Source organism: Varanus komodoensis, unplaced genomic scaffold, assembly GCF_004798865.1.
Source record: "Varanus komodoensis strain SLA01 unplaced genomic scaffold, ASM479886v1 scaffold64, whole genome shotgun sequence".
Lineage (NCBI taxonomy): Eukaryota > Metazoa > Chordata > Lepidosauria > Squamata > Varanidae > Varanus > Varanus komodoensis.
Window position 1 is genome coordinate 2,149,718 of NW_025336273.1, and position 27,157 is coordinate 2,176,874.

General features: G+C 50.6%; 1 protein-coding gene across 4 annotated transcripts in view; it reads right to left on the reverse strand.

The window, feature by feature from the left end:
* Positions 1–5,392: 5,392 nt before the first annotated feature.
* The window catches only part of EXTL3 (exostosin like glycosyltransferase 3), a 103,803-nt gene continuing 82,038 nt past the window's right edge, over positions 5,393–27,157 (reverse strand). For all 4 annotated transcript variants that reach the window (XM_044450275.1, XM_044450274.1, XM_044450278.1 and 1 more), the window contains 4 exons: positions 10,962–11,089; positions 8,600–8,744; positions 7,435–7,563; positions 5,393–5,889 (listed from right to left, as the gene is read on the reverse strand). In XM_044450275.1, coding sequence (XP_044306210.1) covers positions 5,680–5,889; positions 7,435–7,563; positions 8,600–8,744; positions 10,962–11,089 — 612 coding nt within the window. In that variant the 3' untranslated portion in view covers positions 5,393–5,679. The remainder of the gene's footprint in view (positions 5,890–7,434; positions 7,564–8,599; positions 8,745–10,961; positions 11,090–27,157) is intronic.

Sequence of the window (27,157 nt, forward strand, 5' to 3'; positions counted from 1 at the left end):
CCGGGACCAGGACACAGTCCCAGCACACGTAGCGCGGACTGAGCTGCTGCAAGCCCCACGGCAGTCCCTTTGCAGGGCATGAGAAGAAAACCAATCCTTCCGTGCCCCAGATGGCCGCCCGGGTGGCTTGTCCGGCGATTTATGCTCTTGAAACAACGCGGAGGCAAGCCAATTGAAGCAGCACGGCGCCTGGCGCCTTCCCTGTGGGAAAGCAGCCCACCAAGGCGGACGTCTGATATCAGAAGCGAGTGGCTGGACAGGCACCTGTCACAGGCAAGCATGAAGTGCCGGAGGAGGTCTGTGCTGCCACAAGCCCAGGCCTGTCGATTTGGGATGAGGGCGCTGCCCACAGCAGCCACGTCTGTGGCCGCACCCACGGTCCTTGCTCATGCCAAATTTCCATGGACTCCAAAGGACTGGGGACTCTTGCACACCGGGGTCTCTGCTGCAGCCTGCAATGCAGGGTAGATTGTGCTTGCAGACAAATTACGCAAGGCATTTCAGCGCTCGCATCCATGCGGCAGGCTCTGGCCAGAAGCGCTTGTTTCAAAGGGCTGGTCTCTCCAGGAGTGAGGTCTTACAACATTTCAAGCTCCACTGAGAAAGGTCCACCCCACTCACTCAGTCCCTTAGATGATGCAGAGAAGGCCTCTCCAACAATGACATTTTTTTTTCAGGAGGGGAACCATCTGGTTCTTATCAAAAAGAACAAGCTATGCTTAACTGGAAAATAAACTCGCTTAAAATAAGCAACGCGACTGCACACCGTCGTCATCTCAGCCTGTGCTGCTCAACCCCCCTTGCTCAAATGGACTGCAGAACATTCGCTTCAGCATCAAAGAGCAATTAACAGAGAGCATTGGATGGAAAGAGCAGCATCACGCTGAGAAGCACTGTAACTCTCGGATCCAGCCATTTAAGCTCTGCTCTTGGCGGTGTCCCTTTCGCTCTGCAGAAGGGTGTGTTTGTGTGAATGCACATGGCAGACAATCAAGGAATCACACTATAGTAAGAGCTGGAGGGGGGCCATGAAGGCCATCTAGTCCAACCCCCTGCAGGTGCAGGACACCAAATCACACCATCCCACTCAGAGGGCTGCCCAGTTTCACCCTGAACGTCTCCAGTGTGGGAGAGCCCCCCACCTCTCCGGGCAGCTGGTTCCACTGTTGTGTTGCTCTGACAGTGAGGCAGCTTTTCCTGATGCCCAGCCTGAATCTCGGTTGTCGCAGCTTGACTTGATTCTTCCGTGTCCTGCACTCCGGCATCAGCAAGCAGAGATCTTGACCCTCCTCTTTGGGACACCCTTTGAGGTCCTTATAGAGGGACCTCATGTCCCCCTCAGTCTTCTCAGGACTGCACATGCCCAGTTCCCTCAGTCTCTCCTCACAGGGCAGTGTTTCCAAACCCTGGAGCATTTCTGTTGCCTTCCTCTGGTCCCTTCCTAATGTTTCTGCATCTTTCTGAAATCTTTGTGCCCTAAATGCTTTTACCCTTCCTAGCAATTTTGAGCAAGAATCAGATGCTTACACTGATGGCAGTCTTCATTCAGAGATCAAAATTAAGGATAACTGTTAAAAATGTTTGACTGAGAATTGTAGGGGTGGCTGAAAATGTAACGTATACGATATCAAACACACTAAAGAAGACTGGCTAAAAGTGCTTTAGGCGAACAGAAACGAAATGGTCCTCTCCTCAGGAGTAGCTGGTCGTGAAAGGCCAGAAAATGCTTCCACCACAAAGACAGCTTTTTTTCCTGTAAAAGCCCTTTGAATTGTACTAAATCCGGCAGCTGCAAATGCATCGGTGTATCCGTTGTTTGGGTCCTTTTAGCATCTGCTCGGTGTCTTTAATTCCTGCCATCTCTCTCTCCGTGCCCCTGGCCAGCTGCTGAGATATGGCGAAAGGGGCTGGTGCTGCTTTTCCAGGCACGCTGACAGCACCACTAATGCCTGGGGGCTTCTGCGAGGTTGCAGAAATGCCCCAGGGCAGAGAACTGCCCGTCCTGTTCCCCCTGCAGGACAGCAGAGACTGCCCGGCTACCAGTCTGCGTGTGGATGATGGAGCTTGATGCACCAAGCCCCAACTCTTCATAAAGTTGCATCCTGCACGTCTAAAGTCTGTTCGGTTTGGCCTTGTGGCTTCTTACAAGGAGGACTAGGGCTGCTGTGGCTGCTTGGACCAACTCTTGACAACGATGACAAAAATGTATGATGATAATAAGAATAAAGACAATGAGAGCCGGCGAGGTGTGGAGGTTCGAGTGTCAGACTGGGTACCTGGGAGATCCGGGTTCTAGTCCCCACTCAGCCACGAGGCTGGCTGGGTGACTCCGGGCCAGTCTCTCTCTCGGATCAACCTACCCCACAAGGCTGTTGTTCGAATAATATGGAGAAGAGGAAGACTGGGTTACCTGGGTTTCTCACAAGAGCAAAAAGGCAGGGTGTAAATGCAATGTAAAATAATAATAGCAGCATTGTTATTTTAGATTAATTCCTAATAACGCATTGTTATGGGTTAATTATTATTGTTTGAGAGAATGGCGGTGGCTCAGGAATGTCTGGAGCTGATCTGGGTGAAGCAGCATGCCGAGCATTTGGCTGGAGGGGCACCCGCGGGTGTTTGGGCAGCGGCGAGATCTCGCTGAGGGTGAAGGCAAGGACTTTTGCTCCAGCGTTGCCCCCTTAAAGAATCTCCTCCTGCTACAGGTGGCAAACCATCAGGCAGACACGCACAAGTTAAACTCCGAGTTTATTTCATCCTTTTACAAAATTTAACATAGGAATATTGTGCTCGTGTCGGGGCTGTCGATCCCTCCCTCCCACATCTTGTCTTTTAGATCACCACTTAAAATCCCATGCTCACAGAGTGCTTAAACTCACCCCTCGGGGCAGGGAATGGAGAGCCAGCGATGGATGCAAGCGGGGGGGGGACTAAAATGGGAGGGGTGTGCCACCCCCTCCCGCCATTGGGGGTCCAGAATGCCTTGTGACAGGAAGCCATTCCCCCTCACCTCTTCCCATCATCTCCAAAAAAAGACTGTCCATCTGACAGAGAGGAATACGGCAGAGTTGCAGTTGGAATATTAGTAACATGCGTGCCCTGGCTCCAGGGAAACTACTGCAAGAACTGATGGTAAGGGGGGGTCCCACAAGCCCTCCCCCCCCCCGCACAATCCCTGCAAATCGCTTCCAGCGAGGGCCGGCCAGGGTCCCTTTGAGGAAGCCTGATCTGAAACAGGCACAGCATCGAGGCGAGACAACCGGCGATCCTAACGGGCACGTGAGGAAGCGCAAATGCACGCTTCTGCAAGAGCGCAGGTCCCGCTGGAAAGGCAGCGAGGAGCGCGGCGGCGGCGGGGAGGCCGAGCGAGCGCCGCCCGGGGCCCAAGCTGGGTCGGCTGCAACCAGCGCAGCACAGGCAGGGCAGGCAGGGGAGCGACCGAGGAGGCTGGGGCGCGAAACAGGACGGGGGGGGGGTCAGCGCGCCGGGAGAGCAGGCAGGGAGGGCTCGGCCCGGGAGACATTCCGGAAAGTGCCCTGCTGCCGTCTTCCTGGCATGCGCCAGCCGCACGCTGTGAGGCGAGGAAAGGCGGCCTCTGGGTCTCTGCACACGCGCTGGAGGCGGCCTGTGAGCCCACGGGGGTTTGTGGAGAGCGGCTGACTTCCGGCACGTGTGTCTGTGGGAGGCGAAGGCCACCGCGGAGAATGGCGGGGGGGGGGGGTCACTGACGACGAGGCCAAAAAGCCCCCCGCTGCCTCCCTCCTTTTTGCTCTGCCTTACAGAGAGAGGGAGAGGGAGAGGGAGAGGGAGGGAGGGGCAGGCAGGCAGGCAGAGGCAGAGAGAGGCAGAGGCAGAGAGTTTCTGAAGGCTGCTCAGATGCAGGGAGGTCAGGATGTGACCCGGACCCGGTATGGGAGAGACAGCATCACAGACAGGTGCATGCTGGGTAGGCAGGTAAGACCCAGCATCTGGGTGGATGCGGGCCACGTCGGACAGTGATATGTGGGCACCGATCCCCAACTCAGTGCCCTCCCCTTGCCATGGACTACACTTCCCACGGTTCTCAGCCAGCACGGCCCCAGCTGGATGGGGACGGCAAGCAGTCTGGTCCAATGCAGCTGGAAGGCACCAGGTTGGGGAAGGCTGTCGTGGTGCATGTCTAACAGGACCTGCCGCTTTTATGGACGGCAACCGGATCCGCTGCCAGGACCCTTTGTTGCTTCTCAGGGGAAGGAGTGGAGAGGCGGCTCCCTCGCTGCCTAGGCCTCGCTGGAGCCCAGAGGGACACCCCTGGGAAGCGGCACCCACGGGACCTGAGCAGGATGGGAAAGCCCCCAGGAGGAAGGCGGCGGGCCCTGCCCCACACTGGGCGCGGGCTGAGCTTGGCGGCATCTTGCCGGGCTCCTGGCACTTCAGTCCCCACAGAAACGCTGGACCCCGCAGAAGAGGCGGGAGGCTGGGGGGGGAGGCACAGGGCAAGAAAGGGGGCTGGGGGGCGCGCCGGGGGCCGGCCCAGTCAGCCCGGCGGCTGCGTGCGGCAGCGCTCGGCGGCACTGCCCCCCGAGTATGGCGGAGGCACCGAGGCCGTGAAGGCGGGCGAGGAGGAAGGCCGTGTCCGCGAGAGAGACAGAGAGAGAGGAAGCACGGGGCAGCGAGAGAACGGCGAAAGACGCAGGCACGTGAAAGAGGCGGCGCTCGCAGCACCAACTGGGGGGACCCTCCCTGGAAAGCAGCCGCGGCGCACGGCACTGACGGAGCGGCATGGCCCGCCGGCACAGCGCCAGCGCCTCCCCGAGGCCGGAGGGTGCGCGGCTCTCCGGCTGCCGCACTGCAACTCCCATCGGCCTCAGCCGGCAGAGCCGACAGGGATGGCACAGCCGCTGCCAGGCGCCCCGGCACAGCTTCCAGAGGGTGGGCCGAGGTGCTGGCCGTCAGCAAAACGCCGCCTGGGGGCAGGTGCTGGGGGCACCGGCTGGAGAAGGCGTGTGCAGAGTGGCCAGGAGGCGCACGAGCCATCAGCAGGCACATGGGACAGGCAGGTGAGCTGCTGGGGGGGGGGGGCTTGGCTTTACCGCAGCGGAGGGGGCGCTCTCCAGCAGCTGTGAGCTCCAGGGCGTGGGGAGGAGAGAGGAGAGGCGGGCAGAGGAGGCATTTCTCAGAGAACAGACCCACCTGTTACTCGGCAAATCCCAGCCAAATCAGACGCGGAACGCTCAAGCCGCGAGTGGCAAAGGGCGTCTGGGGGCAGCACGCCCCCCACAAGCGTGCACGGGGTCACGAGGAGCAGGGGCCTTCCCTGGGAAGCGTCCCGTCTTCCCAAACTAGATATGGGCCGGATACGAATCAGAACAAAAACGGAATAAACCCCCCCCCCCCCCCCCCCCCCGTCAACAAAAATAGAAAGCCTGGCAAGGCGTATCTAAAACCCTTCCATTTTAAATAATAACATTTTAAAACCCCCCCGCTGGGCCTGGGCCGGCCCCCAGCCAGGGCATGGGCCGAGGCCTCTGCTCCCTCCCCCCACAGTGTGATCCGAGGCCGAGGCCGTGGACGGCCCCGCGCGACGCCGTCCCTGTGGGGCTGCGCAGGCGCGGGCTCCGCACGCGTGCCCCCCGGCACGGGCAGAGAGACGAGTCCCGGGGCATGGCCTGCCCCGGCATCTTGCGGGAGGCCGCGCGCCTAGATGAACTTGAAGCATTTCGTTTTGTCGTGAGGCAGGCGTGTCTTGAAAAGGACCGAGTCCACGCGGAACTGGGTGTACAGCAGAGGCATGTAGCCATACACCCTGACGAAGAAGTTGATGCACTTGTGCCGCTCGTGGAAATGCGAGTCGTCGTGGGAGAGCGCCTGCGGGCAGCCGGGGCAGCGGAACGTCCAGCGCGAGGTCACCTGGGCACGAGAGAGCAGGAAGGCGGTCAACTGGGGGGCGCGGCAGAGGCAGAGGCCCAGCCTCCACCCGCCGATCCAGCAGCAGCTCGCGGGCGGGCAGGATCTGCGGCCCAGAGCTCAACGGTGGGAAGAGGCCCCTCGGGCGACTTCCGCACAGATGCTTTCCTGCCATTTGTTCTGCACTGAGTCCTGTCCACAGGCCAAGACTGGCTTCCGCAGGCCGTCACTGGCGGAGACGGGGCCTTTTCAGTGGTGATGCCAGAGCTGTGCTGCAAGCTCTCCAGGAAGAGGGTCACGGGGCTCCCCCACTTCCTGTATCTAGACGGGCTTGGAAATCTTGCTTCATCTGAGTGGGTTTTGAATGCTTATGCTCTCAAACTGGTTTCTAACGCACTGTTGCGATATTCGTGCTCTTCTCCTCCTTAGGTTTGTCTATTTTAATTACCGGATAATATGCACAATTTCAAGCTGCTTTCAATGTTAATGTGACAGAAAAACAGGGTAAAACTGATTAAATAAACAGATGAACATGTCAGCAAATCCAGATCAAAGAGGAGCTTGGAAGCTTGCCTTGCACGCACACGCACACACAGAGCTAAAATGATAATTGTTCGCTGCCACATCCCACACAGCTGAGCATCTCTGCACACATTTTAAAACTTGGGGAAAGGTGCAGAGAAGAAGTAGGTCATGCTGTGTGGGATGTGTCAGCAAATCCAGATCAAAGAGGAGCTTGGAAGCTTGCCTTGCACGCACACGCACACACAGAGCTAAAATGATAATTGTTCGCTGCCACATCCCACACAGCTGAGCATCTCTGCACACATTTTAAAACTTGGGGAAAGGTGCAGAGAAGAAGTAGGTCATGCTGTGTGCTTCAGGGAAGGCTTATTACGCAAGCTCTATTTATCCCATTGTCTTTAGCTGAGCTTTCAGAGCCTAAACTCTGTCCTTTAATCAAAGGAAGAAGTCGAGTGGATCTGGCTTTTCAGGGGACTGAATTTCCTCGCCGAAGCTATTCCTAGCAGTCGCGACAATTTATGGTAAGTCTGGTCTGTGCTGCTGGTGGTATATTGACCCTGCCCTACATGAACGGCCAGTTCAAGAAATATTATTTCTGCATGCCCACCCCTTCCTTTGGGATTTGGAGGGGAGGAATACTGGGAGCGTGTGTGATGGGAAGTATCACAACTGGAAGAATCTTTTCCCATCAAGTCTTTTTTACAGAGTCAGCTGATCAAATCTTTAATCGATTAAATGTTCCACTCTTCTTGGCCAAGTGGGTTCAGAGGATTCGTTGCATGCCCCATTTGGCGCTTTCTGGATATTCTGGACTACCGCTTCCATCAGCCCCAGACAGTGGTCAGATCTGGAAGTTATAGTCTGAGACATCCGGAGAGCACCAAGTTGGGGAAGCTTTCCCTATCCTCACAAGCGAAAAAACGAGGAGAAGACGAGAGAAGAGGAGTCAGTACCCATGAACATTAGACCTGCAAAAATGTGATGCTGAAAAGAGGTTTTTCTTCAAGAAAAACAGGCACTTACCTTGATGGGTGGCTTCCTCGTGATATGAGAAACCAGGAAGTTCATGGCGATATCCTCACAGTTGATGTATTCGTCCACCATGTCACGGATGGCCTGTGGCATCACGTAGGAATACAGGTAGGCGTAGTACTGCGGGTGGAAGAAAGCAGGTTGGGCCCTATCCAGGTGGGGATCACAAGCAGCTCTCTGGCCCAGGTAGGCGTGTGATGGGAGAGGGACGCCCCGCAGGCCGGCTACCAGCGATGCTCCCGGGAACGCAAGAATGGCAGCTGGGAGCGGCAGTCGGCTTAGCTGGAGAGCAAAGCCCCACAGCCTGGTGCCTTCCAGATGCGCTGGACTACGGTTCCCATAATCCTACGGCTCACTAACAGCACAAAGAAGAAGGCTGCTTATTTTCAAGAATCCAAGACCCCAGAGAGGTCCGCCTGGCGCCGTCGTTATTTGTTTTTCGGCGCCAGGCGAGGACCTTTTTATTGAAGCGTCATTTTAATTGTTAATATTATTTGATTATTTTATCTGGCCAGGGTGACTTAGTTTATATTGTTATTTCTTGTATTTTAACCTAATGTTGTGAGCCGCCCCGAGGCTTCGGCAAATGGGGCGGCATAGAAATGTTTTAATTAATTAATTAATTAATTAATTAATTAAGAAAACATTACAAAAATCCCCAGCTGCTCAGAAGGACGGAAAGGCAGCCTCGCACGGTGCCTCTCATCTCAACAGCGTGACTGAAGCAGCTGGGCCTGGGAGACACATCCAGAGCCTCGCTTTCGCCGAGGAGGCCCTGGCACCGAGCCGCTCCGGAGCCACGGGTTGGTCAGCAGAGGAGGCGCAACTGCTCTTAACATGCATGTTCCCGGCAGGTGGCTTTGCGTCGCCTCCGGCACGTGCTGAACACGGCAAGAACGTTCCAGCGGGCATCGCACGGACAGCCCGGGAGGCTGCCGAGGCTGCTCAGCCACGCTCCTCCTCCAGGGCTGCCCCCTGCAACCTCGAGCTGGGCTCAGCAGCGTTCCAGCTCCGGACCGCACTGGCTTCCCGCGCCAGGGAGAAAGAAGAGGGGCTTCCTTTGCGTGGCAGATTTCCCCGCAGCTTCCCTTGCCGTCGAGAACGGGAGCGGTTCCGAGGGAGGGAGGGAGGCCGTGTCCTGCCACGCACCCCTTACCTTGTGGAAGAAGGCGGCCCCCGTCAGCACCATGGACAGTTCACAGGAGTAGTTTGAGTTGTAGAGCCAAGACTGGTGAGGGATGTCCCATGCGTGGTACCGCCCCGGGAACCCAACGATGCGGTCCCTGGCCTCTCTCCAGACCCTGCGGGTGTGAAGGCAAGAACATGGCTGGGCAAGGAACAGCGGGCACGGTGGGTAAGGAGGAGAGCGGGCACTGCCCAGCAGACACGAAGAGTCTGGGGGCCAAGTCAAGGACAGACGCTTCCTGAGTTGCTTCAGGTGGTCATCTCTGTGGGTTCAAGTCAGAACAGCCTATCCCTGCCCGGAGGACTGGGCGATACACAGAACTGAGGCCCGCTGTGAAGGGCAGCCCAGCCACACCCCCACAGATCCTTTCTGGCCTAGCATCTCCGTGCCTTCTTGGCTTCCCCTGCAATTTTTCTGAAAAAGAAACACGACTCTGTGCTTTCTCTTTTAATTTGCATTCATTAATGCCAAAGCCGCAGGCAGGGCACGGGGAAGACGAGTCGGTGCACTGATCACCGCCTTGGAGGGAAGGGGACTGGTGGATGTAGGAGGGAGCAAACAGTTGCTGAGAACATCTGTATTCACGATTCAGAAGTGTTTCTGCTCCTTATTCCACATTTTGATCAATTCACTGTCCGGCAATCCTGGAGTGGTAAATCTGTCTAGTGAATGCTTCTCTTGCAGGCCACTGGACTGAAATGCAGGTTTTTCTTGGAAAGTGCCTTCAGCTGGCCTCGAATTCGTAATGCGCCCGCCTTCCTCAACTCCCATCAGCCCCAACCTGCATGGCCAAGGGTCAAGAATGCTACGAATTGACACCCAAAACATCTGGAAGGCACCATGCTGGGCAAGGCGATGTTACATAGTGTGGATAATTCTTACTACCTCCCTTCCCTGGGAAAACGGCCACCCGGCCAAATTTGGCGGGGGTGTGGGCTGAGCTGCACTCCATACAGAACAGTGGAGCTCAGTTTGGGGAGCCACGGTCCCCACAGGGACAGAGGGGTCACGTGGCACAACTCCTCGGCGCTCTTTCCCGCAAGCAGCAGCTGCCCGTGTGGTTGGGGCTTCTATGAAATCTCACGTGTCACGAGCAAGAGCGGGCCTTTGTACCGGAACCACAGCTGGATTACTGTAAGGCGCTCTACGTGGGGCTGCCCTTGGTCCTTCAACTGGCTACTTCCGGATACTTCAACTGGTTCAAAATAGAGCTGTCAGGCTGGGGATGGGGGGCAGTCATTATTCTCCTATAACGCCAGTCCTCTATCAGCTACACTGGCTCCCAATTGAAGTCCGGGCCCAATTCAAGGTGCTGGTATTGACCCACAAAGCCCTAAACAGCTTGGGAACAGGACACCTGAAGGAGCATCTTTTTGCCCTCCTACCCCTTAAGATCGGCAGGGGGGGCCTTGCTCCGGGAACCCTCTTTGAAGAAGGTATGGAAGGTGTCTACCCGGAGGAGGGCCTTCTCTGCAGTGGTGCCCAGACTATGGAATGTGCTCCCCAGAGACTTTATACACTTTCTAGCACCAGGTAAAGACCTTTTTATTCAACCATCATTTTAATAATTAAGGTTTTTAGATGTTTTAATATCTTTTTTCCACAGTCACATTTTCTATTCTTTTCCTCCTTTCTCTCTTTCCCTTAGTTTTATGAAGTGTTGTTTTATATTGATTTAATATCTACTGTTTTATCATTGTATTATTCTAATTTTTAAATCATTGCAAGCTGTCCTGAACCGTTTGTCGGAAAGGACAGGATACAAATGTTTGTTTAAATTAAATTAAACTATTAATAGAGGCATACTGCTAAAAACAGAATGCCTGTTGCAAATGAATTTCTCTGTGTGGCTGGAAATAAAAGCAAGCTCTGAGGACCTAGTTCCCGCGGATAATTTTCTGGAACAGATCTTCTCCTTTTCTTTTTCTTTTGGGGAGTGAAGGCAAGATGCAGGATTCCTAAGTCTGGAAGTCAGCTAAGAAGCAGTACTCCTCTGTCCCCTGCTCTAAACAGTCTTTCTCCTCTGCAAAATCAAGGTGATTTGGAAGTTAGAAACAAAAATGGTTTCTACCCGCCCTCTGGAATGGAAGGAGAGCCAGCCTTGCTTGCCACGTCTGTCTCTGGCCGCAAGCTCACCGGCTTAGCTCAGGCTTCTCCAACCTGGGCCCCAGATGTGCTGGACTAGAGGGCAGCAGGCTGGGGAAGGTGGAATTAAGCCACCAGATCTTCACTGGAAGAGGCTACGAGGAACAGCGCAAGGGGAGGACAGCAAGGGAGCACAGCTGAGAAGGCACTGGATCTGGGGATGGACAGGCTGGCAGGTTTCACTCACCGGAACCCAAACATGATCTCGTCATGGCGAAGGTGGGCGTCGTCATCAATGGATAAGATGGCTTCCGTTTCAATCTCATCCCAGGGGAGAAACCGGTTGTTCAAACTGTTCTTCTCTGTGCGCACCACCTGTGAAATGCAAATGACGAACGCTTGGTTAATTTGGCGCTGGCCAGATCTTAGGACGGTCCTATGGGGTTTTCCTGCGCCGTTTGAAGCTGCCTTCCCAGCTCAACGCCCTCCAGATATTCCGCACTGTGACTCCAGCAGCCCTGAGCAACAGGTCAGATGGACAGGGAATGTAAGAGTCATGGTCCAAGCCATCTGGAAGGCACCATTTTGCGGAAATCTGCGTTAAAGTGTTGCATAAGAATGACGACTGAGAGCCCACATTGATGTTAAGCACGCCCGGTAGCTTTTTCCTGGGGCGGGGGGAACCATTCATTTCCCACTCCAAATGGAACTCCCCTCTTCTCCCAAAACCCAGGTTTTTTAAAGTGAGCAAACTCTGCAAATGAACTCAGAGAAATGCAGCATTATAGCAATAAAATGCCATTAAATAAGATTACACTTGGATCATATATTAAAAAGAAATCCTGCACTGAAACCATTAGCAGTGGAAAATATTTGTCAGAAGGAACTGGGTGACAGCCGCTATGATTAAATCCCCACATTAAGCCAACATTAGTATTTTCCCCTGTCAATAGCTAAAGGGAGGGAGAGAGAAAAACTTATGGAACATTTGACAGACAAGTATTAGAATGTTTCGTGAAAGATCCATCAAAAGCAGCAACAAAATTTGCAGTACAGCAAAGGCAGACTTCGCAGTGGCCCAAAGCACCAGGTAGAGCTAAGTTTCAGCAGCACTTTTGCACAGGTATGCCAAGGCACACCTGAGATCTTCCCTTTCCACACAGTGTCCCTGATCTGATGACCCTGCTGGTTGCTTCAGCCCACAACACGCTGGATCACATGTGTGTTGGGCATGCTATATATCAGAATTACTGGCATCCAAAGACTACCTCCGGCAAGGATGCTGGTGATAATGCAGAATCAGAAAAATACTCCAAATTACTCAGCAGCTGTTATTAATCTCAAATTGTCAAGGGGGAATAATTAAGGTTCATATCCACAACAAAATTAGCCTTTGTATTTCCTGGATCTTAAATATTAAGCTGCCGAGACTTCACCGTGCATTAAGATAGCTTTTAAGTTCGAGTTCCAAGCAGCTTTGATAGTAATCCATAATAATAATAGCACTAACAATAATGCATCTGTACACGTATATAGATTTGTGCATAATGAGCCAATATTTATTTGGAGATATTTAAGATGCAAACACCCCTGCAAATCAATATGTTCTAAGGAAGTATCTCAAACAGTCAAATCGATTCAGCTTGCTAGTTTCCTGTAAATGTGCCAAAGACAGTAATGCAAAGCGTGCCCCCAGAGAAAAATTACAAACAAATTCTCTCTTAAGAGTATTTCAAATAGACAACTTTCTCTGGAGAAGCAGATTAACTAATACCATGGTTCAGGAAATATTAATTTATAAAAGAGTTCCATGTAAATCCATGGGATTTAGTCAAAAGGAATATTTTTTAGGATGAGCGTGTTAAGGGCTGGATGGACAGAGCTGGTCAATAAACTTTTTGGATGGAAACAGTTAGAATCAATTTGGTGGATTCTGAGATGAAAATCTCACTGACAGACCTTCTCCTTGACTTCCAGATGGGAGAAATGTCTTGCAAATGGCTGTCCAAAATAAAGAGGCCAGTGGAGTTATTTAGAATTGGGCTTATAGACTCAGCTCAAAGAAAATGTGGGCATTACAAGGCCACCAATTTCTTTTGTGGATTGGATTAACATAGAAACAGAGCGAGCCAGAAGGGGTCTCCTGAGCCATCTAGTCTGACCCCCAGCTCCAGCCGGCTCCACTCACGACATGCCCACCATGTGGACGTCCAGCCTATCCTTGAACACCCTCACCAATGGGGCCTCAACCACCTCCCGTGGGAGCCCATTCCACACCCTCGGGGTCCTGACTGTCAGGAAGTGCTTCCTGGCATCCAAATTGAACCTTGGCTCCCTGAGCTTTGCTCCGTTGGAGCATGTTCTGCCTTCCTCTGCAGGGGAGAACAGGTCTCTACCCACCTCCGTGTGACACCCCCTCACATACCTGCATGTTGCCAACAGATCCCCTCTGAGTCTCTTCCAGGCTGAAGAGACCCAGTTCCCTCAGTCTCTCCTCACATGGCTTCCCCTGCAAACTGGCCACCAACCTTGTGGCCCTACGCTGCACTGACTCTAACTTGGCTATATCCTTCCTGTAACGAGGGGCTCAAAACTGGATTAAGACCGCATTAGAGAAGATTTCCCAGCTGACGTATCCCCCAAGAATCCGTCCCTCCACCAAACTCCCTTTTGGGTTGGCTATGGCCACTGCAGCAATTACTCTTCCGTGGGGATGGAGAAGCATCGGCTCTTCTTTCCCTCCCTACTTTCTCGCTGAAACTTGGCGAGAGCATATTGCTCGCCTCTGACCAACCTTGGCAGATCCAGTTTTTCCAGGAGCTACTGAAATGTCAGGGGTCCAAGGACAGCCATATTTCCCAAGAGGCTAACGAGGCATTCTCCCGAGAAAAGACAGAATGGGAAGCGGTGTTGTCTTTTCTCCTTCGCTATGCATAAAGACTTGTAGCTACCACTGGTCCCAGTAAGTAAGCCTTATTGGGAAGAAAAAGAAGGTTGAAGGCAGGCTAGGCAAAATCTGACGGCTCATAAAGGAGCTAAGCATCTTTGTTTTTTGAAGATGGGACACCTGGAACTTGGGGGTAAACTTTTACTAATCTGATGTACAGTATACAGTGTGGAAAATGGCATCCTCAAATCAAAGGAGCAATTTATCCAGTTGGTCCCGAGCAGTGGCAAACTGCCAATTTCAGCAAACAATCCAAGAGCCTGCTATAAATGATGAAAAATGATGAAGATTCCTTTGTGTGGAGTGACTTTTTGCTGCACGGGAATTGTTGGCCTTTAGAAGCATGGAAAAAAGCCAGGCGGGGAGATATAATAATTTCCTTCTAACTGATGCAAGTGTTGTTTCCGAGATAAGATCTAAAAACCTCAGGAATAATTTGCATATGTGTCTCTAGAGCATCTGAAAAATTTACAAAACTACAAATGTGTGTGGAGGATACTGATTCCAAATAATTACACTCTGAAATGTAGATGACTGCATGAAATTACAGATTTAGAGCCAGAGCTTAATAGATCAGAAGAGCTTCATGAAAATACCTTGTCCAAATGAATTTTTAATCAAAAGCAAGTAACAGCCACACAGCTGCCCTGAAAAAGCATGTGTGAGGTAGAAATGCGCTATATTTTTAATCTGCCCTGAAACAAAAGTTCTCTGGGTGGATTACATCAACTGATTTTACATTTCTTGCAGAAAGAAAACCTATTGCTGAATAGGATTTAAAAGAGAACATTAAAAACATTGGAACTATAAGAAATCAGGAAGTCCTTGTCTGCCCTTGAGGGGCTCTGCAGGGATGTTACACAGTTCTGCATACCTCCAAGGAACCTTGTACCGGAAAACAGTTTTGTTTTGTTTTGTTTTGTTTTGTTTTGTTTTGTTTTGTTTTGTTTATTTATTAAAACATTTCTATGCCGCCCCTTGCCGAGGCCTCGGGGCAGCTTACAACATCAAATAAAATACAAAATACATTAAAACAATAACAATTAAAATATATACAATAAAATAAAATAAGCCACCCTGGCCGAATAAAATTCAATAATATTAACATTTAAAATGCTGCTTAAATAAAAAGGTCTTCGCCTGGCGCCGAGAAACAAATAACGACGGCGCCAGGCGGACCTCTCTGGGGAGTGCATTCCATAACTTAGGCGCCACCGCTGAGAAAGCCCTCCTCCGAGTAGCCACCCTCCTAATTTCCTTCACTGAGGGCTCCTGGAGGAGGGCCTCTCCCGCTGATCTCAAGGGGCGGCTGGGCATATTTTATAAGCTAGTAATCTACCCAAATTCATATCAGGGTGATGGGGAGATCCTGAGATCTTCTATAGCAAGGATTTGTACTTGCCCCAACAAGAGTTGTAACTGCCCATCATTAATCCTCACCACCTGCATGTTTTTTGCATTTCGATTCCCCCTGAAAACACAATTCCATCGCTGTGCCCCCACCTCCAGCGTCTGCCTACAAATCTGCCAGTCAGAGTGGGATGCTTCACGCATCTATAGACTCGAGTTTAGGTGACTATTGAAAGAGTCAAGTTCAGAGGAAGTGGTTAATATCCATGTCCAAAGACTGCCTTTCTCAGTGCTGGGAACAATATGGACTGGCGATTACTTCTGGGCCTTTTTTGTCTGATTGTCATAAACATCTGAGCAGGAGTTCTTGGAAACAAGTTTGCTGGGCTAGAAAACTTTCAAGTGATGTAAGCTTTGGCCCTGGAAATACCATCACGACACCCAGAACGCCTTCTTGCTCACAAACAAGTCCTGTTGATTACTTAACAGTCCAGATTGGTTGTGGCCAAGGAAAAACACACAAACACCCACCCACACGCACATGCTGCTCGCTCTTGCCCTAGCGATTTGGGTGCATCAGGAACAAGGAATACAAGCAAGCACAAGGAGTGCGAAGGGCTCATGGAAGAAGACAGAGTTTGTGAAAAACCAGACGGAAAGGAAGTTCAATGCAAGCCCAAAGTCTCCAGTTGAGCTGCAACACCATTATCTGTTGCTCTTGGGGTCAGCAAAAAGGAAGGAGAGACGCACGGCCCTGGGTGCTTTGCAGCACAGACCCACGCTTCCAACATCTATCGTTCTGGACCAGCTCCTGAGCTCCAGCCACTGTCAGTAATCCGAGGTACTTCATAAAGGCATCTTGCGAGTCACTTTGGCCCTGCTCTTGGTTACACGGGCGAGTTGGCTGCTGATCCACTGAATCAGCATCGGCCAGAAGCAGCCTCATGCGGGTCACAACAACCGAGAGGCCTTGGAGAATGGCTAAAATTTATTTCTCTGCTCTGAGAATCGGAAACTCATAAACCGATTCCTAAGTTGTCCCAGATGGCAAATACATCTTAGAGTTTCTTGGATGGCTAGACCTGAGACAGGGCAATGCCACTTCCTCGACATCAGTGATGTCATTTCAGGAAGAGAGCTGATTCGCTCAGGCTTTCCAACATAATCCCATTCAGGAGATCCCTGAATGGCTGGGAGTATGTACACCGGGGCTTTGGAACAGCACGATTTCGGCAAGCTGTGGAAACAGTGGGTTGTATCCAGTATTAGCCCGCAGAAGTGCACAGAACTGTATTTAGACCGACACAGGATACAAGCTTATGGTTTCTGGAAGCAAAGAAAACACTACACCATGTGCAGAATAGGGAGATGTGGGTCTGAATAATTTTTCGAACCCTCAGAAGTGCCTCAGAAATGTTTGAGGGGAAGCTTTTTGCACAATTCTGCTTGTGTCAGTTTAATGTTAGGCTTTCAATTCTAGCAGCATGATTGCATTCGAGTTTCTGCAGTAGTCTTGTTCTATGGACATGGTTTTATGGCTGATTCTTAATCGCCTTTTGTTGCAACCGATGGCCACTTTATAAACAAGCGTGGGCCTGACAACTTAATTGGATTATGGTATTTTTTAAAAAATATAGGAAACGCATAATACCGTCAATATTAAGCTGGCAAAATATGGATGTTACTATTTTTCCTGTCACTTATTTAGGAACCTGAATGAGACCAGAGAGAGATTCTGCGAGGGAAAAAAACAATATCGGTATATGACAAAAATAAACCCAGACGGATTCACACCCGCCTCCATTTGGTTCCGTTACCACAATGAGGATCTACTTTTTTTTCAAATTAAGTGACAGATATAATTTGCTGCCAGAAACATGTGGCGTGGTCATACCCTTAGAGGAATCCGGACAGCGCAACTGTGTGTTGCATTTAACCTCTGGCAATAGGAAAACGGATCCCACCGGCCTCTCCCAGTGGACTGCTGGGAATGGGGGACTGCAGGTCTTATCTTGTTAGCAAAATCAGGGCAGGCCGCAGTTCCCACAATCAATCAATCCCACAGCTGATTCCCCCACCCTCCTAGAACAGGAATCTGCTTTTGGGGTCACATCATGGAATTCCCACACTCGCAGAAGCCATTTTCCGGAAAAGAGAGCAAGTGCGGAGTGAGGCCCAGTGGGTGCAACATGTTGTCTCCTGGGGGAGAGGCTGAGCCCTTTTTCCAGCCAGAAGGCCCCCGCTTCAGCCCCTGGTGCCCAAAGAGCAAGGGATTCCCCACAGCCCAGCCATGTGGCTAGGAATTATGGGAGTGCCGAAGAATTATGGGGGTGGAAGTCCCAACACATCGGAGGGTCCTTAGTCTGGGGAAGACCTGTGCAGGCAGCACAGGACAAGGCGGCTGAAAGTTGCTTTCTGCATCTGGCACACGAGGCCCAGGGGATCCCAGGCCAGATAACAAACAGAAAAACCCGTGTCTGGGCTTGAGCCCGGAAAGATAAGACACCGCCAAAGCCAAGTCCCAGCCTAACAGGAGCACTAACAAAAATATTATGTACTTGTAGACATGAGATGTATGCAGGGATCATTTTTACCCTATAAAAGCCATATACTGCTCGGGACCACAGGGCTGGATGCCACGTCGCTCCCGGCCGCAAGCGGCTGCTGCCCAACGCCGTAGGTCCGGGGACTGCCTCTGAGGAAGGCCCGGTTTATTTTACTTACTCATTGACTTAATTCCATGTCTAAGCCGCCCCGCAACCCGGCTGGTGGGAGCAGAAAGAAGAGCCTTTTCCGTGACGGCCTCTCACCCATGGAATAAGTGCCCCAACTTGGTACCAACTTTACTTTTCTGTACCAGGTTAAGAAACTCTGCTATGACAGGACGTCAAAAATGTTATGTTTTATACGTTATGTTGTGTTGTGCTGTGCTGTGTTATGTTGGGGCATTATGTCAACTGCTTAATGGGTCTGTTGACTTAATCTGTGTTAAGCTATTGCGGCTTTTTAAAAAATTCGGTTTTAAATTTGACTTTTAAATTCTACATTGTATCCTTTTTTATGTTTTATTTGTATTCTGTATGAGCTATCCTGTGCAGGGGCACCCAAGACGGAGAGGTCATAGCAGAGAGCTCTGACAAAAGGTGATCCACTGGAGAAGGAAATGGCAGCCCACTCCAGTATCTTTGCCATGAAAACCCCATGGACAGTACCAAAGGGCAAAGAGATATGGCGCCAGAAGATGCGCCCCCCAGGTTGGAAGGTGTCCAATGTGCTACGGCAAAAGAAGAAGGGGATGGCGGAGAATGGGGTGGCTGGAGGGAGTCACTGAAGCAGTTGGCGTGAGCTTGAGTGGGCTCCTGGGGATGGTGGAGGACAGGAAGGCCTGGAGGAGTGTTGTCCATGGGGTTGCGATGGGTCGGACATAACAAAGAAACACAGAAACAGAGCGAGTCAGAAGGGACCTCCCGGGCCATCTAGTCTGACCCCTGACTCCAGCCGGCTCCACTCACGACATGCCCACCATGTGCATGTCCAGCCTATCTTTGAATATCTTTATCTTTGAATAACTTCGCAACTAGCAACAATTCTATTTGTATTTATTTTATCTGCTGCTGTTAACCACCCAGAGAGGTGCAACTATTGGGCAGTATAGAAATATAATTAAGACTTAATTAGAAATATTTATTATACAAACAAATATTCAGTGTCATACACCGGGGCCATGGCTAAGTGGCTGTTCAATCCACAGCCGTCTCTCCAGGTAGGGCTGCCGAAAACCCTGGAGGGCTGCTGCCAGTCAGTGCTGACAACACTGGGCCGGATGCACGGAGCACCTGACTCCGTATGCAGCAGCTTCCTAGGTCTCTGTATTTCTTTAAAGAGAAAAGGAAATGTAAGGAAAACTAACGTTCACTAGACCATGCAAAATCACACTTAGAAGTGTAAAATGAAAGAACAGTGAATAGGTCTTAAGAACATCGGAAAAGCCCTGCAGGATCAGACCCGAGGTCCATCCAGTCCAGCACATGGTGGCAAAGCAGCTGCCCCCAGGATCCGTCCAGCAGGGGGGTGCAAGACCCCCTCCTGCCCAGGCTCCTCAGCAACTGGCGTGCACAGGCATGGCACCTCTGGGGAAGGAGCGACCACATGGCCAGCAAGCCTAGTAGCCACAGTCAGCCTCTCCCATGAATCTGTCCAATCTCCTTTTAAAGCCACCCAGATTGGCGGCCATCACCACTTCCCGTGGCAGCCAGTTCAACTCCATGCAGTGTGAAGTCCGACCTTTGATCCATCCTTATACCTCCCCGCAACCAGCTTCATGAGATGACCCTGGGCTCAAAATGTCTCCCTCGCCTACTTTCGCCACACCGGGCTTCATCTTGAACACCTCTCTCCTGTCCCCACTGCCTCGCCTTGTTTTGTTGCCCCCCCCCCCTCATGGGGGGGCTATTCTAGCATCTGATCATTGCCCTTCTCCCTACTTTTTCCAACTCCATCCTGATAATGATCATTCCAGTAACTGGCAGAAAACCCAGTTTTCCACCAATTTGCCCATCATTATTTCGTCTTTCATTTCCCCTTTTTTCAGTACGATAATAGCTTGCACATACAAGTAATTATCCATAATTTACTGAGCCGATCGAACATGAAAGAGGCGTGTGAGATTTTCCATTTGGTTGCAACACAAATTCCAGCAGCTGCTGGAAGACCAGTAGCCATTTCCGTGTCCAAAGAGGAAATCAGATCTTTGATGTAGCCAAATAAGTACAATTTTAAGGTTATATGGTGCCCCTATTTGAAAGGTAAAGACCTTTTTATTTAAACATCATCTGAATTGTTAAAACATATGATCTGGCCAGGGCAACTTCTTCTTCCTTCTCTTTCTCCTCCTATATTTTTATTTACTTAAGTTATACTGATAATTTCAATCTTATATTTGTAAACCAATGTATTTTTTGTACTTTGTATTTAATGGTAATTTATTATGTGCTATTGTATTTCATTGTATTTTATCGTGTTGTAAGCCGCCCCGAGGTTTCGGCAAGGGGCGGCATAGAAATGTTATAATAATAATAATAATAATAATAATAATAATAATAATAATAATAATATCATCTTCAATTTTTCATAAGAATTCCCCACCAAAAATGAATAATCACCAGACATTTCCAGAACGCATGAAAAATGTCATTGGCTTGTGCCTGACACATCCAGCATTAATCACCTGGAAGGTTATAGATTAGTCTTAATCGCTGGGGAGGTGCATATAACCTGACTTGTACCTGTAAATGCTCTCGCCAAGGGAAGCAGCTATCCATTTCTTTTTGTTGATTCACCAAGAATATGCCCATTCCTCAATTCCCCTAGAACATTTCCCCATTTTCTGCTATCATGTAACACTCGATTATAAGGGTTTATCACACATTCTGCTTTTGGCAATCGGCATCTTGAACCGTACTTCCAACTCAATGCAAAGATGATGTCCTCAAGCTGAATTTGTGCAGCTGTGGTCTAAATACACCCATTTAACCACACGCCTTTCACACAATTCGCCTGGGAGTGTCAAAACTGAAACCTTAAGGAAAAAGAAAACCTATGGGGCTTTTCTCCCAATGAACCCTAAGCCAAAACCAGAACCGTTCTTGCCCTCCCTGTTAGAGATGGCCCAGGGTCAGTGTAGGTAGACGGAGACATCCTGGTACAGGATTCCTAGTGTCCTGGGGAAAAACTTCTGTGTGGGGGACCAATTTAGCAAAGAACTGTGCATTCTAGACTCACTAGATCAGGGGTCCTCAAACTTTTTCTAAAGGGGGCCAGTTAACAGGTGCCAGCGGTGGGCGTGGGCCACCAAAGCGGTGCCGGAGGGGGGACAAGGGCCGGTGAGGGCGCGGGGCGCGCAAGGGACGAACCACTGGCTTGCTCACAAGGAGATCGAGTCCAAAACAACCTCCCTGTGAGCAAGCTGCCGCCAGGCGCACACATGCCGGCTTGCTTGCAAGGAGATCATTTTCTCCGATCGCCCCTCGAGCAAGCCCGTGCCTGGAGAGTGCAAACCCTGTGGGGCAGGCCAGTTAAATGGGCATGGGGGGCTGGATCCGGCCCGCAGGCCTTAGCTTGAGGACCCCTGCTCTAGATGATGCCTTCCCCGCAGAGAGAACGTAGCCCCCGTGCGCAAAGAAAGCTGTCTGCCAGAGCAGAAGGGTGGGCACAGCATGGACCTGCCGTTCAGCACGGAAAGGCTGCATGCAGAGACCAGTGCCAAGCCGACGTCCCACGGGTTGCTTTTAATGCAGAGCTGCTCACAGAGGGAAACCACGCCCAACCCCATGCCTGCAGCCAGGACATACCTGGCGTCAGCAGGACAGAAATCCTGCCCGTTCCCGTGCTGGGACACGTCAGTATTCCTCATGGAGGTGGGGTTGCAGACAGATGGGGGCAGGGTTCGTGACTTCCGACAAAAGGCTCTGCCAAATGGGGGAATCCTTCCGTTGATGTCTCGGTGTCTCTGTGGGCGTTTGCAGCCGTGATGGAAAGCAGTATATTTAGGCAGTATTTTGACACCGTTACTTAAAGCAAGGCTAACGCTGCAGAGAATCACACATCTTCTAAGAAGATCCTCTGCTTCATGCAGCCACACGGATAGGGAGACGAGGCCCGTGCCAACAGGGGCTTCGAGCTTAGAAGGCCCCACAGCCGGTGCTGCTCCCTGCTTTTTGAAGTATTTGGCTTTGCATTCTGGCTTGGAAGTTTCCCGCATTGCAGGGAACGGGCCCAGTCTGTACAGCAAGGGTGTCGCACGTCAGCCCCGGGGCCAAATCCAACCCTCTGCCTTGTCCCTTCCCCTCCGCTGCAAATCATTTGGAGGCTTCCTGGCTTCTGCAGTGTTTTCCTTCACTCTAAAAAGCAGAAATGCTTGTCCTCAGGCTTAATTGTGGGCAGTAAAAGCTTTAAGCTAAAGCAGATCGGAGGTCTTGGAATTTCCTGCATTTGAGGAATTTCTGGTATTTTCGGCACGGCCCATTTTTTGCCTCTGGCCCCGCCCAGCCCTGAACTGCAGCCCTCAGAAGTCCCCCGACAGAAAGAGGGTTCAACACCCCACCTGGACTTTGGCCCCAAGATCCACCTGCACACCTGCCTTTCTGCAGTACACCTCCCAGAGAGCTTCAGACATTGGGAAGTAGAGACCTAAAATAAAGAAATAGCTATCAGCACTGAACTCAGGTCAGCTCACTTTCTCCTCCCCTTCCTTGTGCGTCTTTTGTCAGTCCATCGTACCACAATGGAGGAGAGGTCCTGCTGCAAGTACCTAACCATTTGCAAAGCCCTTTAAACCGTTTGGGACCCAAATGCCGCACGCCGTCCTATCAAAGAGGCCAAGGTGAGACAGGTGCGCAGAAAAAGCACTCCAGTGTTGCTTCTGCTCCTCATCAGCACCTCCCCTCTAAGAAACTGACTTGCCTAACAGCCACATCTGCGAAAACCGACCCCTCTCAAAAAGGCACTGAGGATCCAGGGTGGTTCTGCCACATCTGGTCTGCATCAGGGAGCTCTCCAAATTCCGCAGCGCCCTCTGGCGCGTCCCAGTGCCGGCTCACTTTGCGGAGCTGTCTTTGGCAAGGCCAGCAACTTCCAATGTCCATTCAAGCAGCTCTTCTGGAGGTCACTTGCGAAAAATGTTCCATTGGAGAGGTGAGAGCAGTTTCGAGGCCGAAGCAGCTGCATGAAAACCTGCCCCTGCTTTCAAGCGGCCCATAACTTTTTTTGCAACAGACCCTGACTGGCCACTCTGCTGTTTTCATCTGCGTGAGTTCCCGCAATGTTCTGGTACTTGCCTCTTCCAGCAGAATTCCCACTTGGTTCCTGGGTATCTAGTCATGCAAAATTTCCACTGGAGCAGTAAAACAAATCTGTGGCATATGCATTTTTAAAAAATATGTGCAATTTTCAGTGTGTCAGATGGGAACTGCTTCCATCATCATAAACACATCAAATGTATTCACTCCACAAGGCAAAATGCAAACGGGTGTCATCAACACGTTTTAACAAGCTAATGCAATCCCAGATGGCTCACGGAGAAGTGAGTGAAAAAGAGAACCCAGATTTCAAAATCCATATTCCAAGTTCCCATGTAGCCTTGGACTAGATTCTTCTTTGTGCACAAAGAACATGGAGGATGGAAGATCAAAGACAACCCAAAAGCTAAACACACAAGAATTGGGAACGCCCAATTCAGAAGGCTGTTCTGAAAATACAGTAAAGCAACCGCTTCCAGACGGTGTCCTCCAGATGTGACGGACTTCAATTCCCAGCATTCCCTGTCAGGAATAAGGAGTGTGGTAAGGACTGCCAACTTGTAGGTTGTACAAACACAAGGGCCTCGAAATGAATGGCAACGAGCAAGCAATGCACCAACTGCTTGGTCCAAGGATGGGATGTAACTCAAATAAACCAAGTAAAGATTACGATCCAATCGGAGGGGACGCGACCCACCCCTGAGCAGCGCTGGACTGGCAAAACAAGGACACTGACCAGAAGGCCACAGCTCCAAGCTTCTCACAGGGCAGAGCAACACTCTCCAGCAAAGACCACCGCAGTTGTGTTGCACGGGGGCTTCCTGTCACAGGCGAAGCAAATCTGGGTGACTCGCACGTCTACAGATAGATGGGAAGCAAGTCTGCCAGAGACCTCTTCCATCACGCTAGTCTTTCCTTCCTCAGTCTGGCGGCCTCCAGGTGCTTGGACTACAACCCCCAGCATTCCTGAACACTGGCCATACAGGCTGAGATCTCTGGGCCCTGAACCCTTGGAGGGCATCAAGTTTGGAGGGCATTTTAACTGGATGCTCTGGACACAAATATTTCAGGGACAGGTGACCTGTGGTTGCTGGAAGGCAAGTCCCATCTTCCCTCACAGTTGATTATGCAGGCTATGGTTGATGGGAGCTGCAGTCTATCAATATTTGGAGGGCCACGAGTCACCCGCTCCTGCAGCACTGGGTCATGACATTGCCCAAACTGGGTCACAACACAACGCTTCCACCATGCAAATATATGGGGGAAAGTCATTGATTTGAGGCCCAACCTAATACTTAGTCTAAAGGTGGGTTCCAGGTCTGAAAACGTGGAAGGTAATACTTACTGGCAGAAGCTCTGCCGGGTTTCAGGCAGGGGTTTTTCCTAGGCCTACCTGGAGGTGCTGGGACTCAACCAGGAAACCTTTGCAAGCAAAGCAAATGTTCTTTCAATGAGCTGCAGCCCTTCCTGTACAAATGAAAATATTTCCTATGGCACAGCCTCTTCCGTACCCAGTTTCTAATTCAGTTTAAAGGAGGGATCAGAGGAACATTTCCATAAACGCTTGTGCTGCCAATGAAGCAGAACCTGGCTCTTGCCTTTTCAGGTGAACACAGAAAGCTTCCTCTGTCAACAGCTTACCTCTAGGCTGTCATTCAGAAAATCGTTCCCTCTCTCCCAATCCCCACCCTTTTCCCATTTCAGCATTTAGTGCTGAGAAGAATTCTATGCAGCTCAAACAGTGGCGCACGAGTTTCTGAGGGCCAGTGGTACACCAAAGGGACCGCTTCCCCCATTTTGCATTTCCAGAATGATTCCAACAGTTAATCTGGCAACAAGTGCAAATTTGCTGCTCTAAAAATGATGCACTAAAGAAAGACTCAACCTGGCAATCCGACAAACATAATATGCAAATATAACGGATACACTAACAGCTCTCTGAAATCTGTGGGAACCCGCCCAGTCTACCGGCAAAGCTCTTTGGAATCCCTCCAGACACAGAAGTGCTACAAAATGCACATTCCTCCATAAGAACTTCTTTTGAAATGGAGCTGCAAGATAAACACACAGAATTTATGCCAGCACTCCAGTTCTCCCCAGAGAATTCTACCGATTTTAGACTGTGGACATGCCAACATTTAACAAGCTACCTTAAATCAGTATATAATTTGTGTTTTTGAAGGCGTAAAGGAAAGTAGGTGGAAGATGCTATTCGGTGCGTGGGGTGTTTAGAAGTACCTCTCTACACAACATGCTGCAAAAAACAGGGCGAGCTTTTTCTCCGATCATCTGTCTTTGCCCTGGCAAACAGCCTGTATAAACAAGTCTTCCTGCCAGCATCAAGGAACAATTTCTTCTTCTTCAAAAACCCAGCTTGCGATTCCACAGCATTTAGATGGCTTTTCCCTCTTTTCTGCCAAGATCCAAGAGTCTGGCTTCCCTTTCAAGGCAGATTTCTTCCATACCTGGCACCCAAAAATTACAAGGTGGTCGGCAGGTGGCCTCTTCCCATTCACAGACTGGGAGGATGCTGGGCCGGCACCGGAGAGGTTACAAACTCCAACCGGTTCTCTCCCACTCCGACCACCATCAGTGCAGAAAGAAGATTGCTCCTAAGCTGTTCAGTGATGCTTCCAGTCTAAAATAGGCCATGGAGAAGCAAATTTTAAAAGCACATGAGATGATGGCTAAATATGAGCCAACAATGCAATGCAGCTGCTAAATGGGCAAATGCTATTTTGGGACGCATTAACAGAACTATTACTTCCAAATCACGAGAAGTAGTAGTTCCTCTATACTCCTCACTAATCAGACCTCATCTGGAATACTGTCTGGGCGCCAAGGCTTAAGAGAGATGCAGGAAAATTAGGAAGGGCCCAGAGGAGGGAACAAAAATGATCTGGGGTTTGGAAACACTGTGCTGTGAAGCACGACGGAGAGAACTGGGCATGTTCAGCCTTGAGAAGAGAAGGCTGAGGGGGAACATGGTGTCCCTCTTCAAGTACCTCAAAGGCTTCCAGAAAGAGGAAGGTCAAGATCTCTTTGTGCTGGTGCCAGAATGCAGGACACAGAATCAAGTCAAATTGGTACAACCCAGATTCAGGCTGGACATCAGGAAGAGCTTCCTCACGGTCAGAGCAATATGCCAGTGGAACCAGCTGCCTGGAGAGGTGGGGGGCTCTCCCACACTGGAGACATTCAGGGCAAAACCGGGCAGCCCTCTGAGTGGGGTGGTGTGAACTGGTGTCCTGCAACAGCAGGGGGTGGACTTGATGGCCTCCTTGGCCCCTTCCAACTCTTCTATTCCATGTTTCTATGATAACCAGGGCAGCCCAGCTGGTGTGCTGCACAGACGCCACTGCAGGCATCGTGCCGTCTGTTAATAATATCTTGCCACCAGCTATTCCCAGGGGCATCATGTGGCGTTCAGCCTGTACCCACTCTGGGGCTTCCAAAATCCCCTGGATCAGCTTCTAGAAAGGTACGGAACTCTTACCTCAGGAAAGCAGAAGCTTGTCTAACAGACCTACCATCCAAGAGCAAGTCTACTTCTTTATTTAAACGCGAATTAATTTAGCCACCGGACAAGCTGAATAACTTGTATGGTGAGGTTTTCTCTGCAACAGATAGGCAGGTAACATTTAAAATTCTTGTTCCCTTGGCAGCTGGAGATTTTTTTTGCACTTACCTGCAAGGCTGAATTCCATGCATACAAATGTAGATCTCTCTGCATAATATCTGCAAGCATCCTGCAACCTCCAGTGTGTTTGTACAATAGCACATCCCCAAACACCCCTGAGATGCATAGAGAAAGCAACGAAAAACTCCAGGCCAGGATGACAAGGGTGGTTTATGGCTCGGCAGGGATGAAAACACTCCATCCCGCTGTGCCCCGTAGCACCTGGAACTGGCTGCTCAAGAGAGGAGAATGTTTTAAAACATGTAAACTTGCAGCAGCAGGCTGAATATTCATGGCCACAGGGTTTAATAAGAAACACTAGATTGACTTTCTCCTACAGAGACGCACTCTTTGCTCCAGTACAAGCTTCAGGACTCCGCAGGTGGGAAAATTAATTTGAATTTTACGTACCATGTTCCCAGAGGAACAGCTACTATTCTGTGCATGCATGGATACATATTCATCTGTTGCATAAAAAGGAAGGCGCCTGGTTTCCATCTCTGTCAAACTCTAACACCACCAGAAACAATTAAATCTAAGGCTGAGGAGGAGGTTCAGTTCAACATGGATCTCATTCAGGTCTATGGGACAAAGTCAACAAATCAAAAGAGGTGAGGGCTTCCAGCTTGGTGGTGGAGCACTCAATTTGTTCACAGAAGGACTGAGGTACA